Below are 15,707 nucleotides of genomic sequence, written 5' to 3'. Positions count from 1 at the left end.
TATTTTTATGCATGAAAAATACTATTCGGAGACGAGAAGCATGCCATATACGTACTCTGTTTTTGCATGCATGTCTCGGCCACTAGAGGGGCGACTTCTTGACAAGGGTTGCCGGGCTCCTCGGGCCGCTTCAGTAACTCGCAGATGCAGTTAATGTCGTAAATGCATTCAGCGCCGAATGGGCGCCTTGCATAGCCTGCACTAGGCGAGTTGTAGGCGTTACAGAGGTGCAGACTGTACCCCAAAGGAACTCAGCCAGAGAGAGATTTAGGCTCAAGAATGACGGACCAAAGGCGCCCTAACTCCTGCCTGTACGGCTTTCCAAATTTATAACCTGAGCCAAGGTAAACCTATCCACGAAACGATCTACATTATCGAATCAATATCCATCAAGACCATAGCGCCTTAAAAAAAAAAAAAAAAAAAAAAAAAAAGAAAGAAAAGAACAGCGTCTCGCCTAGCACAGCGCCTGGGGAAAAAAAGTTAGGCATTCAACAGTCCTGTCCCCGTTAATCTGCGGGGCAAGAAAAAGCCTGGAGAAAACCTGCCTGGAGGCTTCTGGACCGGTGTTGCTGGGGTGGTGGGTGGGGGGAGAGGTGAGGTCAGGGGGCCCTCCCCTGCCATGCACCCCTCTCCAGGCTGGCGCGGGAGTGCACCGGAGGGGCCGAAAGTGGACCTTCCGAGCCCGTATACCGGCGCCGCATCCCCGCCGCTCGGGACCGCTGCTTGCCCGGAGGTTGCATCACCGTCCTCGGTGCAACCCCGGGAGCCTGGCGACCCGCCCGCGTGCACCGCGCGGGGCAGCTGCAGTTGGCCCTCCGGCCCGGCGGGCGGCGCTGCTCCAGGCCCGGCCGGGGCGGCGCTCGGGCCCGGCTCCTCTCGGCGGCGGCGGCGCACGGCGGTCCTGCGGTCCGCGGGGCGGGGACGCGGTAGCGGTGGCGGCGGCCCCCTGTAGTCCGAGCCCGAGCGCGCAGGCCCCTCCCGGCGGTCGGGGGCCGGGCGGGGCGGGGGCGCCATGTGGTTCATGTACGTGCTGAGCTGGCTGTCGCTCTTCATCCAGGTGTCCTTCATCACGCTGGCCGTCGGTGAGAGTGCGCGACCCCAGCCCGCGGGGCTCCCTCCCTCCCTCCCTCCCCGGCGGCGGCGCTCGCGGGGGCCGCCCCGCTGGGGCTCCGGAGCTCCCGGAGACCCCCGCCTGGTGCTCCCGGGCCTCGCGCCCCTCCTCCGGCCCCGCCTGGTCCTGCCCCTCCCGCTGACCCCGGCCGCCCGCCGACAGCGGTCCTCCCCGGTGTCACCGCCGCCCGCCCGCGGCGCCGGGAGTGGCTCTCAGCGCCCCGCGGCGCCCCACCTGCCGCCGCCGCGCCCACCCTCCGGGCGGGCCGCGCCGAACTTCCCTCCGACTTCCGCCGCCCTTTCGCCTGCGGGCTCGGCCTTCGAACTTTTTACTCTTTTAACTTTGACCCGCTAACCCCCTTCTGGCTGGTTCCTGCTGTGGATCTCAGCAGAGATCTCACCTCCTCCGGGAAGCCCGCCGTGGGATTTGATGGCCCTCCGTTCCCTACAATAGCACTTGTCACCCTGGAATCCTCGGATTCCCCTCCTCCCCCTGACCCCTACGCTCACCCCTAGCTGGCTCCCAAAGGGACATTGTCTTTGCTGCATTCGCAGCACTCAGCCGCCGAGCACCTGGCCCATATGAAGTGCCCGACAGATATTAACTGAATGAGCGGAGGAAATGACTCTGTACGGGGTCAGAGGTTAGCGGAGTGCCGAAGCATCTGATACAGTTTTTTTCCACTTTTGTGAAGTCTCTGCTTCGTTGCCCTGATGATGAAGTTTTACTTCTTCAGACTTTGGAGGGCAGCGCATGGGTTGTTGGGTTTGTTCCTGGACTTCTGGAGTCCATGAGGGGTCACGGGGACCCAGCTGCAGGGAAAGGGCTTGACGGTGATGGTGGGAGTGACCCTGGCTAATGTTCTCTCCGCTTGATCCTCTTCTTGTACACCCTCCCCACCCTCCTCAGCGGCCGGACTCTATTACCTGGCGGAACTGATAGAAGAGTACACAGTGGCCACCAGCAGGATCATAAAATACATGATCTGGGTAAGTGGCCTCTTCCCCCAGGTTCACCCACTAGCTTCACCCTCACCTATCGCCCTGCCTCAAAAAGAAGAAGCGGGGAAAGTGAGGCCTGGATTATGAGACCTTGATCCCTGCTGTTTCCTGAGGGTGCAACCCCTGTATCTTGCCCTGTTTTTTTTGTTTGTTTGTTTTGTTTTTTGGGGGGGTCTGCTCTCCTGGGCCCAGGTCTTTGCCTCCTTCCCCAAGTCGAATTGCTTCACTGCAGACCCCATTCTCTGTCTCTTAAGGCGACAGCTGAGTGCTCATTCTCTGTGGACAGGACCGTGGCTTTGCCTTGGCTTGGCTGTCTTCCACTGGCCCTAGCCCCTCACTCTGCTCACAGCATTCAGAATGGAGAGGACCCTTAAGGACAGTTTTGAGTACTTGCTCATTGCCCTCTTTCTCGTTGGATCGAGGGATTAGTCCTAAGAGGGAGATACCTTCCCTGGCCCGGGCCCTGCCCTCCCCAGGTCTCACGGAAAGTTTCTTGCTGAAGGCACAAAGCCTTGATGTCAAAGCCGCAGGAGTGACTGCCGGTGGATAGAATCCTGCCAGCTGCAGGAACTCTGGGGGCGGGGCGGGAGCACATGTGGACGGGAGCCCAGTGCCTCTCAGGCCACCAGGTGTCAGCAGCCACTTCCACTCTGAGCCTGGCCTGAGGTGGGGAGTTAGTGGTGGAGACAAGGGGCGGCTCTCGGCTCATAGGCGTTGGTACAGGAATTTGACTTCTATTTAACCAGCTGTCCTTTGGTAAGCACTGGCAGCTAAGTCCTTCAGAACAGCGTTTTCATACTGCACGTATGATTCATTATTGGGTTGTGTGACCAGTTCATTTGGTCATAATTTAGCCTAAAAGGTGGACTAGAAAAGACTAGAATTGAACTTTGAACTTGGATCATACGTGTGTGTGTGTGTGTGTGTGTGTGTGTGTTTGGGGGTCAGTGTAAACGTTTTCTTACTGTGGGTTGCCGTCAAACACTTTGAGAATGGCATTGAAAGATGCTTACCTTTTAAAGATGCCACCCGAGAGGCGAGGTGGGGAGATCAGACCTGTGACTGAAATGAGGTGAGACTGAAGCATGAGCCTAGCGTTGCCCCAAGCGGGCTGGGGGCTGAGTCCAGGAAGACTGCCTGGAAGAGGCTCCCTGCACTGTGTGCCTCTGGTTGTTTCAGTTCTCCACGGCTGTGCTGATTGGCCTCTACGTCTTTGAGCGCTTCCCCACCTGCATGATTGGCGTGGGCCTCTTCACCAACCTCGTCTACTTTGGCCTCCTCCAGACCTTCCCCTTCATCATGCTGACCTCGCCCAACTTCATCCTGTCGTGCGGTGAGAGGGGGCAGAGTTGAGGAGGCAACTGAGGTAGTTGCTGTGCCCAGCCAGCTCATGGCACTGAAGGGGTTCTAGAGAACAGAGGCAGAGCGCCGAGGTCCTCCACACGTGTGAGAAGCCTAGAGCCCACCTGACTCACGTGACTAGAATTTGGTGGGAGTGGGGCCGGGGGTGCTCAGACAGGGAGGGCTTTCGCAGGGAGGTAAGTCTGAAGAAGGCTTGGGGAGAGAGAAAAGGTGGGCTTGCTGAGTACTTGGAGCCCCTAAGAAACTACTTGTTCAGGGAAAGTTCAGCAGGCGGGCAGCTCCCCATCCGGCCCGCTGGCCCAGCATTAGGACTGTAGTTTCATGGGGCTGGGGGCGCCCTGCCCACGGCCTTGGGGTTGATGCATGTGTTGGGAGGACCCTGGCCTTCCGGCCGGCCTTTGTCCTGCCTTTGCCCTGACCCTAGAGAGTCATTTCCCCTCTCTGGGCCTTAGCCTCTCTTTTTGTCCAAAGCTGATGTGTGGACTCAGTTGGCATAAGCAGATACTTAGAGCTGTTTGTAGAAAAGCTCTGGGAAGTTTTCGGTTACCAGCATTGCCCTTTCTCCCAGTAATCATTATGGGTCATCCTAGCCTTCGGTCAGGACATCAGGTGGAATTGGGGGTTTTATAGAACTACTCTTCTGTTTCTGTGGGAGAACCTGGGGAGAATATTATCCACAAGGAGGGCACAGTGCGAAAGCTAGACCCGGTCCCTTCTCCGCGTGCCTTTGGTATGATTTTGCCAAAGGCTTTTGGGTGGGGAACTCTTCCCTGGAGACCAGGCCCTTTTGCATCCTCCACCACAACCCTCCACTCCTGCCCCGAGCAGCAGGCCGCCCTTCAGGCGCCTTAGTTTTCCTGAAAGATTTTGTGGGCATCATGCACCATCCTGCCTCCCAGCATCTCCTAGCGCCCCAGTGCTTAGGCAGGGTGGTGGCGCGGTGTCTGCCTTGGAAGGGAGAGGCAGGGGAGGAGAGGAGACGTGCCGGTTGGCTGAGAGGAGTCTGTGACGGGTGCTCATGGGGATGCTGTGTCCTGGTGCCTGTCCTTGGCCAGGCTGGGGTCAGGCTGGGGTGCCTGTCTTGAGCAGCCTGTCCCAGGATCTGCTCTTTCTCTCCCCCATCCCCCAGTAAATGCGGCTGCACACTAAGGAGGTGTGTGGGGTCCAGAACATAGGAGTTTAGACCAGTGGGCCTCGCCTTGGGGCAGTTTAAGGAAAGACCCTGTCCACCAGAATTTTGAGGAACCCTCAGACTGCACCCCCAACGTGTCTAGCCAACTGTGCCCTTTTATTCTTGAGGAGTGCTCTTCATTTGAGGCGTCCTGTCTCTGCTGCCGAGTTTGGAGTGGATCTCATGGGAGGATGTGACCTCACACCCGTGACTTCCTCCTCCCACAGGAGAGCCCTGTAGGACTCACCGAAAGCCAGCTTAATGGTCCTGGGGCTTTGGAGGATGCGGCACCGACGGCTCTTTTTCATAACATTCCCAGGGCTTCCCCTGCCTTCTGATTTTACTCAGAGATGCCCTCTGCAGGGGGCGGGTGGGGGCCAACTCGCCCATTTTTACAAATGGAGAGTAAGTCTTTGAGTCGGGTGTAAAGTTAGGACTAAAGCTCAGGGCTCCCAGCTCCCTGAGCCTTTTGAAAGTGAAAAGTCCGGCTTCTATGCTATTCCCCCCAGACTAACGGACTCTCCATTCCTTCAACAGGACTAGTGGTGGTGAATCATTACCTAGCATTTCAGTTTTTTGCGGAGGAATACTATCCTTTCTCAGAGGTAAGAAGCGTTTAGTACATCACACTCTTAACAGGGACCGAAGGATAAAGGGGACTTGCATGATTTGCTTAGTGAACCGAGCTATGATTCGAAACTGAGCCCATTGAGGGCTAACTCTCTGTTTAAAACTTAGTGTAGATGGTTTAGAAAGCAGTGTGGAGGAGGAGCAGGGGCCCCTTCGGCTGAGATGGAGAGACACGGCTCTCCCCTAGTGAGTCCTCTGGGTCTCCCAGGCTCCCAGCCTCAGGAAGGGAGGGTGGAGGGGCCTCGTGTGATGCACATTTCACAGGTCCGGTGGGCTGCAGCCCCAAACCCTGGTTCCCCCGTGCCCTGCCCAGGCCTTCTGCCCTCCGGCTTTCCATGCCCGCCCACTGCAGTCCGGACCCCTGGGGAGAACAAGAGCGCTGCTTTGGGGAGTGGGTCAGAGAAGTTCCCATCCCAGCGACCAGCGATTGGGGATTGTGGCTGCATGAGTCCTCCTCAGCCCGCACCCCTCCCCACTGTCCTGTCTCCGCCTTCAGAGGCCCGGTGTGGGGGCTTCTGTGCAGTCCTGACCGCCTCTCAGAGACAGCACCTCCGGGGCGCCCTCTTCTCAGTGTCTCTCGTCGCCAGGTCCTGGCCTACTTCACTTTCTGTCTGTGGATAATCCCGTTTGCGTTCTTCGTGTCGCTGTCGGCCGGCGAGAACGTCCTGCCCTCCACCGTGCAGCCAGGAGGTGAGCGGGCTGTGTGCGGGGTCTCGGTGGGAGGGCGCCAGCAAGGCCCCAGGCGGCTGGGGGGGCCGGAGCCCAGCCCTGGGACCAAGACGCTCGGTTTCCGGAGCGGAGGGCTGTGCTCCCTTCCAGACACACACACACACACACTCACCCCCCTGCCCGTGTCTCCGCAGATGACGTGGTCTCCAATTACTTCACCAAAGGCAAGCGGGGCAAACGCTTAGGGATCCTGGTTGTCTTCTCCTTCATCAAAGAGGCCATTCTACCCAGTCGTCAGAAGATGTACTGACGCCCCCGGGGAGGGGATGTTGGGGCGAGATCAGGAGAGCCGGGCCCCCGGGCCTCTCTGTGAGCCTGGAAGGTTCCGTCCCCCAGCCCTGGCCTGACTTCCTGCAAGTCTCCCCGGAGCCTCCATCCCCGCCTTCCTCGGGATGCTCAGCTGGGCTCAGATCTGATGCTGCTAGAGGCGGTGACCTCAGAGGCACCAGGGCAGGGGCGGAGCCTGCGTGGCGGAGGCCGCGGCCCACCTGCCTGTGTACAAGCTGAGCTCCGTGGCCTGCCCCACCCTTCCACGCTGGGTCAGGAGGCGCTGGCTCCGTCGAGGTGGGCAGGGCAGGGGCCTTGAAGCTGGAGAGCAGACAGGGATAGGGCCTTTGGGCAGATGGATGGTCATGGGGCAGGGCCATGGCTTGGCAATTCCCAGGAAATAGTTTTTGCTGTTGAACTGTGATTCCTGTCCAAGTCTGATTCCCGTTTGAATAAAGATTCTAGGTGGCACTGTTGCCTTAATCCCCTAAAGTTCATCTTCCTTTCTTCCTGCTGACCTTCTGCCCCGGCCTGGACGGGCTGTTCCGCGGCAGGGGTTCCTGTGCTGGGACTGGCCTTGCTTTCCGAAGGGACTGTTCTTTGTCCCTTAGTGGGAAGGGGGCAGAAGGAAGAGCTGAGCCTGGTCAGGGGGTGGGGAGTGGCAGGTGGATGCAGCCTTTCTTATGCTCCCCCACCCCCGTCTTTTCTTCTCTCTCTTCTATCCCTAAGGCTCCATGACTGTCAAGGGGGGGAGGGGGGGGGGCGGGCGCGGGGTGTGCAGAGAGAGAGCAAGCAGTTTGGGACTGGGTTAGAGTTTCAGAGCAACATCTACAATGCCCTATTTATAAGTCTTCCCCTGGAGAAAAGGAGTGGTTTCTGGCAGAATTCTATGTCAGGCTCAAGGAGAAACAAAACTCCACTGCCAGCAGTCCGGGCCAGAGCCTGTTTTTTCAGAAATAGGCCTAGTGGAGGAAGCCGTGCGTCGCTGAGAGCACACGGGCCTGGCCCCCTTGTCTGTGTGCTCCGCCCCTGCGGAGATGGCTCAGGCTTCTGAGAAGGCAGGTGAGGTCCCAGGCACAGACCAGCATCTGTTCACCTTGCACTCCAACTACAGTGCCTTGCAGACCCTCAGCAGCACATCCCGGAATGAAGTCCCCACGAGAGCCATTCCTGGCCATGTCTTATACCTCACAGCGAGGGAGCAGGTGCAGCGATGGGCTGCACACGTAGTATCTCTAAGTCCCTGTGCTGCACATCTTTCCTCCACATCCCGCCTCAGTTCCCACTGTAGCCCTTCACTTCCTTGGCTCTTGCGTCTCCTGTTCTCTCTCAACAATACCAGCCTTCCCCCTGCCCTGGAAGGAGCAGCAAGCACCCCCGGGTCTTCTCTCAGTGGGAATTGGATCGCCAGGCCCCTTCATCCTAGGCAGACCAGGGGGGCCAAGGTAGACACGGGGCCATCATCATCCTCACTGCTGGGCCACAGCTGGCCCTGCTCTCCCTCACTGTCCTCTTTGTTCCTCACCCTGAGGACGGGCTCCACCTCCTCCTCCATTCGCTCCACTCCGTGCTCTTGCGGGGTTGCCAGTGGTCTCCTTGTGCAAGTCCAGTGAGCCCTTCTCACCCCTCACTGGGTCTCTGCAGCATCTGACAGGGCTGACCACCCCCAGCTCCTTGAGCCGCACTTCTCTGGCCGTTTCTCCTCCTACCTCTGTGGCTTCTTCCGGTGTCCTATGCAGGCTTCTCCACTCGCCCGTGCAGTGGGGTTTCTCAGGGTCCTGTCCTGGGCTCCCAGGAGGAGCCCGTCCACGCTCATGGCTTTGCCTCTTTGCCAAGGAAGTGAGAGTTGACTTCCAGCCCCAGCACCCCTCCTGGGCTTCTGAACCGGTTCTGCCGCCTCTGGGTGCACACGCTCCTCTCACAGCCCAGGGGGCACCTGCCGTCCTCTGCGAACCTGCCTCTTTTGGGTACCTGCTGTGGCCCCAGGATCACTCAGGAGCCAAAACAGAAACCTTTTTATCCCTGCTTTCTCCTTTTGCCCCCCGCATCCAATCTCTGAAAACTGTCAAATTTGCCTCCTTAATATCTCTTGATTAGAGCCACTCCCATTGTCATCAACTTTCACCTGGGTTATTGTGACAGCCGCCTCCTGCTTCTCTGTCCCACAGCTAGAGTTGTCTTTCTAAAATGCATAGTAGATCAAGTCACTTTCTGGCCTGCAGCCTCCCATGGCTCCCTCTGCCTTCAGGACAGAATCCAGACCCTCAGCATGGCTGGGAAACCCGCGTTGTCCTGCTTCCCGCTCGCCTCTCTGGCCCCATCGCCTGCCATCTTGCACTCTGGGTCCTGGCCTCCTGTATCCAGAGATGCCACTTTGATTCCCCTTCTCTTCACCAGGGCGTCTTTGTTAGTTCTCAACTTAAGATTTAACGTCGTCCAAGGAGCTTTTAAAGTCCCCTCCCCTGGCCCACTCCAGCACACCACACACATCACTGTGGGCGTACTTGCCCATGTACCGGTCTATCTCCTTACTAGACTGTAAGCTCCTTGAGGGCAGGGACTGTCCTTCAGTTTTTGTATCAACAGCGCCTCGCTTGGTGCCTGGCACATAGAAAGCACTCAATAAATGTTTGTTTAATGAATGAATTGTGGTGATGTGTACAGCGGATAGCAGGGGGTGCAGGCTAGCTTCCTGGAGGAAGTACACGTGTGTCCATAGTCTCAAACTAAAGCCATGGGTCCTTCCTTCTTCCCCCCACACATGCCCCTGTGCCTCCCTGCCCTGCGGACACCACAGTGGCAGGGAAGCCATGGGCAGGTGACACGTTAGCCATCTTCCACCCCGTTCTGGCTCTGGAGGTGAAGCATGAGGCCTGGGGTCCGTAGTAGAAGGACTTAGTCTGAAGAGGAGGCAGGTTTCCCAGTGGCTCCTCTGCCTGTCCCCGGTGCCCTGTTTGGAGGGAGGTAGGAGCAAAGGGGACATCAGAATGTTCCTTTCACAATGCCAGCGCTTAGGATACAGACTGACCCCCACTCTGAGCTCTGGGCTGCTGCCCTAATTTGAATCTCCTGGGTGGGTCCCCAAGGATCTGGGCTTCTGTTGGGGGGTAGGGGCTCTGATCTTTCATCCTGGGAGTGGGAAGCCCGTGGGTCTCTCTGCCTTGTTCCCTGTCCGCAACATAAATGACCACACCTCAGCCCTCACTAGGCTGCCCCAGCTAAAGAGGCTACCAAAATAAGTTTATGGGGGGAAGGGGGGTGTTTAGGGGCAGGGCAGAATGGGGAGCCCTTGGTGGGCTTGCACTGTTGCCACGAAGGTGTCATCAAACGTTTCACGTAAGCTCATGGCCAGAGTGTCGGTCCAGAAGGTGTTGTCGCCCATGTGCCGCTTCCGGCCCAGGTCCCTGATGCTGACCGCGTGGAAGCCCTGGGGCACCTTCATCCTGCACGGCCGCGCCTGCGGGTGCAGCTCCCGGACTATCACCTCCAGGGGCAGCCGGGGCACGGGGGCCACCTGCTTGCCAGCCACCGTGCGCAGCTGCGCTCCGCCTTGCCCGTCAGACCTGATCTTGATGAACCTGCGGAAGTCGTGCTCGGGGCTGGGGTCTGGGTGCACGCCCATGCGGATGACCTGCGGGGAGCCGAGCTGGGCGGTGGGGGATCTGGCCGGGTTGTTGCTAATGTTCCACGGCTTGTGCTGCCTCACTATGGGCTGCTTATAGAGGGGCCTGGGTGTCAGCAGGGGCCGCAGGTTGGGCTGTGCTATCTGCTGCAGGTGTTCTGGGGAGAGGTGGAAGCGCCTGGGCAGCTTGGGGATCTTGGAGACGGGGAGGGCCCAGGCAGGGGCGTGGGGCTCTCGCTTGATGTTGTGGGTCAGAGGTTGGTCTCGAGGCAGTAGCTTGCGATGGAACCACTTCTTGAAATCAGCTTGACTCAGGATCCGTTGTTCTCTCTGCAATGTCAGAGGCATAAGACAGCGGGGGAGGGCTGCTCCCTCTGTGCTTCTGTGGAAGGAGAGCCTGTGGCCATAGCCCTTGGATCCTCGGGTGTGATTGGTCAGACAACGTCCTACCTTAGTCTGATGGGAGCCCTGAGCCTGATGGGAGAATCCCCTGCCTCATGGGAGCCCTTGTTCTGATGGAGAGACAACTATTGCCCCAAGGGAGCCCCTGGGCTGAGGGGCTCCAACCTGACGGAGACCCAGCCTCCACCCTCAGTGAGGTCTTCAGCTGGAGGGGGAAGATGCGGTCTCTGCCCTACAGAAAACCTTGCATCTCGAGGGAGGATCCCATATTGGTAGTGAAGACACATCCTGCCCTAAGAGTCTCTGGTTTGATGGGAGAGAAAGGTTTACGAGAAGTGTAAGCTGCATCCTTGACCCTGGGTGGAGAAAGCAGAGAGGTTGGGAAGGCCTGGAGCTGGCTGGCGCCAATCTGAGCAGGCTTCTTGGAAGGACTTGGCTGGCCTTGAGCAGTCCTGTAGGGGGACACAGCTGGCTCTCCAGGCTGGGTGGGAATCACTTGGTCTGGCTGTCTGTTTGTGCTTCCACTACAGTTGACCTTCAGCTCATCACAGAACTGTCCCCTACCCGCCCCCTGTCTCCTAGTTCACTTCCCAGGCTGTTGCTAAGCCCTCAGGTGGTTTGAAGATTGGCCCAGCTCTGGAGGTAGGTTCTGCTTAGGCTGAGCCTCTCATGATAATTCCATCAGCCTTGCCCCAGACCTAGGTCAGTCAGCACATGGCTCTCCTTTAGCTTGAGGGATTGGAACGAGAGTGGACATAGGATCCAACTGAGGCCAGTAAGAGATAGGGGAGATCTGCAAGGGCCTGTGGGAAAGTTTAGAGCCACAGGAACAGATGTGCTTTGCCTATTCTGGACACAGGCAACTGTGAGGACTGAGAGGAGGGAGGACTGAGAAAACGAGAGAAATGTGGCCAGAACAGAGCTGGAGCCCTAGATTTGCCAGCTCCCAAGCCCTCCCCACTCTGGGTCCAATTAGGGTTCCCAGCATCTTTCTGGTTTTTTTGGCTCTTGCATCCTATGTAATTATACCTGCTTACAATCCCTTAGTGACTCCCCTCTTCCCCAGCCATTGACCTGGGCCCCTGCCAAATCTCTAGCTTGTCACATCGAAGCCCTGACTGTACTGAATTTGTACTTCTGGCATACACACTTCAATGTGCTTCTCCCCCCACCCCCACCCCCCCGCAACACAGGGCTGTCTGTTCCTTCAGCCTGGTCAGCCCTTCCCTCCTTCCTCATATGGCCAACTGCTACCCATCGTTAAAGACTCCTCTTAAGTATTATCCTTCTGGCACCTCCTGAGCCCCTTCTCCTCTGTGGGAATATAGCCCATCTCCTCTACTAAACTCTAAGCTCCTTGAGGGAGAAGACCACCTCTCATTGGTCTGTGGAGCTTCAGGGTCTAACAGGTGCCTAGCAGAGAGTATGTTGGAAGGTTGTTTATTTTTAATCTTCAACCCAGGATATTTTTTCCATTGATTTTGAGAGAGAGTGGAAGGGAGGGAGGAGGGGGAGAGAGAGACAGAGAGAGAGAGAGAGAAACATCAATGCGAGAGAGACATCTATTGATTGCCTTCCACATGGGCCCCTACTGGGTCTGGAGAGCCTGCAACCTAGGTATATGCCCTTGACTGGGAAGCGAACCGAGATCCTTCAGTCTGCAGGCCAATGCTCTAACCACTGAGGAACCAGTCAGGGCAAGATGGGTCTTTTTAACCAGTGCACTTCCCAATAAGGCAAGGACCTGGGTCTCATTAGAGATTCTCCTCCTCACCAGAAGGGAGCACTGCACTAGGGGAGAGGGCTTCATAAATGCTAATTTAAGCTGCTTTAGCTTTCTAACACAAGACAAGACTTTTGACCTAAAGAAGTGGCTTCTCAGGGTAGAATTTTAGGCAGAGGACGGGGGAAGGAGGCTATCTGGATGGGACTGCTTCTCGTCACTAACGGCACAGGCGGATCCTGCCTCTGCTCACATGCCTAGGCAGCAGCTGATGCCCGGAGCCTCCGCAGCCCTGCCCTTACTTGATACTCAGTCTGGTAGTCCTGCTCCATGAGGGCCAGCTCGCCTTTGAGCCTCTTCAGCTTCCCCATCTCACAGGCAAAGTCCTTCTTGTCCCGTTTCCACATGGCATCCTTCAGGAACCTGGTGCCAAGGTGAGGATGTGTCATCCTCAGTGACTGGCTGCTGCTGAGGGCCAGGGAGGGGGGAAGGGGGGGATAGGAGGGGCTGCCAGAGATGAGATGAGCAACATGACGCACCCCCACTGACCAAGGCCCCTCTGGCTAACTACTTCCTGTGAGGTGAGAGGCAAGTGTCTGAGGGACCGATCACTACCCTCCTGATGAGGAGCCAGGGGCAGGAAAGGCAGTGCTAAACCACAGGGGTGAGGCCCGTGGAAAGCCCCTGGGAATGATATCCTGGGAAGGGGCCAACTCCCAAGACTGCTCCCCCAGCCCCTGGCTTCCCAGACCCTCCTCCTACAGGCTCTGCCGTGGGTGAGGGCCCCAGGGGCGGCAGGCCGGAGGGGGTTCTCACACTCACCGGGCACAGACGCGGTGGTTCCATATTTTGCAGTAGTCGATAGGCTTGCAGCCTATGGCGTCGCGGGCGTGGACGTCGGCGCCGTTCTGCACCAGGACCTTCACACAGCTCAGCAGGCCCTCCCGGGCGGCCAGGTGCAGCGGCGTGGAGCCATTGCGTGTCTTACTGCGGGGGCCCGCCCAGGGGCGGAGGGCGGTCAGGAAGGACAAAGGGCATCTACCCATCAGGTTGGCGGGCAAAGCGGCTTCCAGGCCTGCTCTGCCACCAGCCCACTGGGTGACCCTGGCATGTCCCTTCTCTGCCCTCAGCTGGAGGAGGAGGATTTGGACTTAGTTGCGGGGGTGTGGACAGGGCAGAACTGCTGGACCTCAGAGACCCCTGACCTCACCCTCGGAAATCAACCAGCCCTCCTGCCTCTTTCCACAAGCCTGTGCACCCAGGGCCCTGCCTCCTCCTCCTCCTCTTCCTTCTCCTCCTCCTCCTCCTCCTCCTCCTCCTCCTCCTCCTCCTCCTCCTCCTCCTCTGACCTTGCCGCGCTCTTTCCTAGCACGGGGCCTTTACACACAATGTTCACTCTGCCTGGGACACTTCCCTCTGGCTCTCTGCATGGCTGGCTCACCATCTTCCGGTGGGACTTAAATGTCACCACCTTAGAGGCGACGGCCCCTTCCAAAGAGCCTCTCCTGCCCCTTTCACTTCCCACCCCACGCCCCTGTTTGTTCTCTTCATACTCAGTCATTTTCTTCATTCATTTCTGTGCCCCTTCACTGTCTGCTCCTGCCCTGGAGGCTGTCAGCTTCAGGAGGGCAGGGAGCATTCGGGGCGCTCCCTGCGGTGTCCCTCACCTCCCGCATGGTACTCAGCACGGAGTCTGTGCTGTGGGAGTGAACAGTCTCCTGTCTGCCGCCCATGCACTTCCCATGCATTTTCTCAAGTACCACAGAGTGACAGGCACTGGCATCCTCACAGGTTTCAGCTGGAGACACGGAGGCAGCAAATAGCTCCCAAACTGCCGTAAACACACGTGGATCTCTTCAAGCTTCCAAAGCCCGGGCCACGCCCCAAACTAATTAAGTTACAACCTGGAGATGGCACGCAGGCCCTGGGCTTTGGGCAGCTGCCCACGTGACCCCAATGTCCCGGAGAGCACGGAGGTTTAGGGCGGCGTGATTTGCTTGGGTCTCGATGTTTGCTAGCAGGTGGCAAAGCCGGGAGGTGAACTAGGTCTGACCTCTCCCGGAGCCGCCCAGTTTTCTAACTGGTTCACCCTGTGGGCTTCACGTGGGACCCAATTCTTGTCCCTCCGCAGCCCCTCTGCCTGTCCCGCATGGATCTGCCCGGCCTCCAAGCGGGCGTAGGCTGGACTCACCTGTTGAGGGATGCCCCGTGCTCAAGCAGATAGTGAATGCACGGGAGGACCACGTTCTTGTTTTCCTTGTGGATGACGAGGTGTAGCGGTGTCTGGCCATTTCTGGTGCGCAGATCCACGGGAAACTCGTACTCCTCTACCAAGACCTGCAGGCACTCTAGCTGGCCTTTTTGGGCTGCAAAGTGGATGGCAGTGAAACCCTGTGGCGGCCAGAGGAGGGCAGGAAGGGGCTGAGCAGGATGGGGGTCCCAGGGTCCCAAACCGAACCAAGGTAGCAGTTCCTTGGGTTTCCCCTACCCGGCTTCCCTCTGACCCCTCCCTTCCCCCCCTCCCTCGCCCAGGAGTCACTCACACCCCTTTCCCACACTAGTATGTGCTCACTCTTCCTGGATGCCCCCAAATGGCCCTCCCACAATGGGGAGGTGAAGTAGGATGACCTAGCCAGAAAAGGACACCCGTGGGTGCCCTCTGCCAGGTGAGCACTGTGTGAGGAGCTCCTGGTGGAGGGGAGGATCCTTACCTTGTGATCGGAGACGATTCCCTTAAGGTCCTGATTCAGAGAGAACCGCAGCCATTCCAGGTTGCCCAAGGCAGCCGCGAACCACTCGCAATAGCTGCCATCCGGCCTCTCCTTTCTGAACGCAGAGCTGCTCCTGGAGACACTCCCCGCAAAGCCGGAGGCGCGTGGGGTGGGCGGGGGCTGCGCGCTCCTGCTCTCCCAGCCCCCGCCCACGGAGTAGCACCGCGGAGGCTCCTCGCTCCTGCGGGCGAGCAGAGACGCGAACTCGTGCTGCGGGCGGGACGGGGGCGGGGCCGAGCTCGGGCGCCCGGGAGGGCCCTGGCCTGGGCCCAACACGGCACCCCCGCCGCCCGCGCCCCCTCGCCCTGGAAACTGGGCATCTAACGCACCCACCACAAACCCAAAGACCATAGCCTCTGTTTCTGATTGTAACACGAATGAGTGCGGATTGAAAAAAAAATAAAGTAAAAATACAGAAAAAGACAAGGAAGAAAGCAGAACCACAATCCCACCACTCGCAGAAATCGCGGTCTGTTACGGTACGTTACATCACTTAGGGTTACATTATGAGCTAACGTCGACCAACACTCCCCTTAACAAACTCACGTTGTGACGTGACCGTGACCGTGGCTCAATGTCGGGAGGGATGCGCTGTCCTTTCCCACGCTCCGAAGGGAGCAATATGGCTCCTCTCTGGCTGCTTTCCTCCCATGGATTCCTGGAAGTCGAGCTACTGGGCGACAGGAAGTGAACATTTTATTAGCTATTGATGTGTTTCCAAACTGCCCCTAGCAAGGTGTTACACATCAGTGGGGTGGCAAGTTACTTTGGGCAAGTTATGTGACTACTGTATCTCAGTTTCTGCATCAGCAAAAGGGGATAATGGAACCCAATTCACAAGGAGGGAAGGGATGCAGCAATCAGAGGAGGCTGGCTGAGCAATTTGCTTATTTTAAAAATATATTTTATTGATTT

At 58.0% G+C, this 15,707-nt stretch overlaps 2 protein-coding genes across 4 annotated transcripts; one reads left to right on the top strand and one right to left on the bottom strand.

Annotated features, from left to right (window-relative positions):
* The first annotated feature begins 888 nt into the window (after positions 1-888).
* On the top strand, positions 889-8,916 carry TEX261 (testis expressed 261). The gene is made up of 6 exons (XM_084901238.1): positions 889-1,085; positions 2,024-2,103; positions 3,295-3,448; positions 5,186-5,253; positions 5,866-5,968; positions 6,142-8,916. Exons 1-6 carry the CDS (start codon positions 1,016-1,018, stop codon positions 6,255-6,257), a joined length of 591 nt encoding a protein of 196 aa, XP_084757364.1. The 5' UTR covers positions 889-1,015; the 3' UTR covers positions 6,258-8,916.
* On the bottom strand, positions 8,891-15,604 carry ANKRD53 (ankyrin repeat domain 53). 3 transcript variants are annotated; one of them, XM_084901203.1, is made up of 5 exons: positions 14,733-15,604; positions 14,213-14,412; positions 12,844-13,008; positions 12,324-12,489; positions 8,891-10,226 (listed from the first exon to the last, which is right to left on the bottom strand). In XM_084901203.1, the coding sequence occupies exons 1-5, from the start codon at positions 15,141-15,143 to the stop codon at positions 9,537-9,539; spliced, it is 1,632 nt and encodes a 543-aa protein (XP_084757329.1). In that variant the 5' UTR covers positions 15,144-15,604; the 3' UTR covers positions 8,891-9,536. The 3 variants fall into 3 exon arrangements, with proteins under 3 accessions (XP_084757329.1, XP_084757330.1, XP_084757331.1); XM_084901204.1 differs by having other exon boundaries at positions 12,324-12,486; XM_084901205.1 differs by having other exon boundaries at positions 12,324-12,444.
* Positions 15,605-15,707: the final 103 nt, after the last annotated feature.

The sequence above is a fragment of the Pipistrellus hanaki genome (genome assembly GCF_964339955.1).
Source record: "Pipistrellus hanaki genome assembly, chromosome: 12".
Taxonomy (NCBI): Eukaryota; Metazoa; Chordata; class Mammalia; order Chiroptera; family Vespertilionidae; genus Pipistrellus; species Pipistrellus hanaki.
Note: the sequence above shows the minus strand (reverse complement) of the source record. Positions and strands in the feature narration are given on the sequence as shown.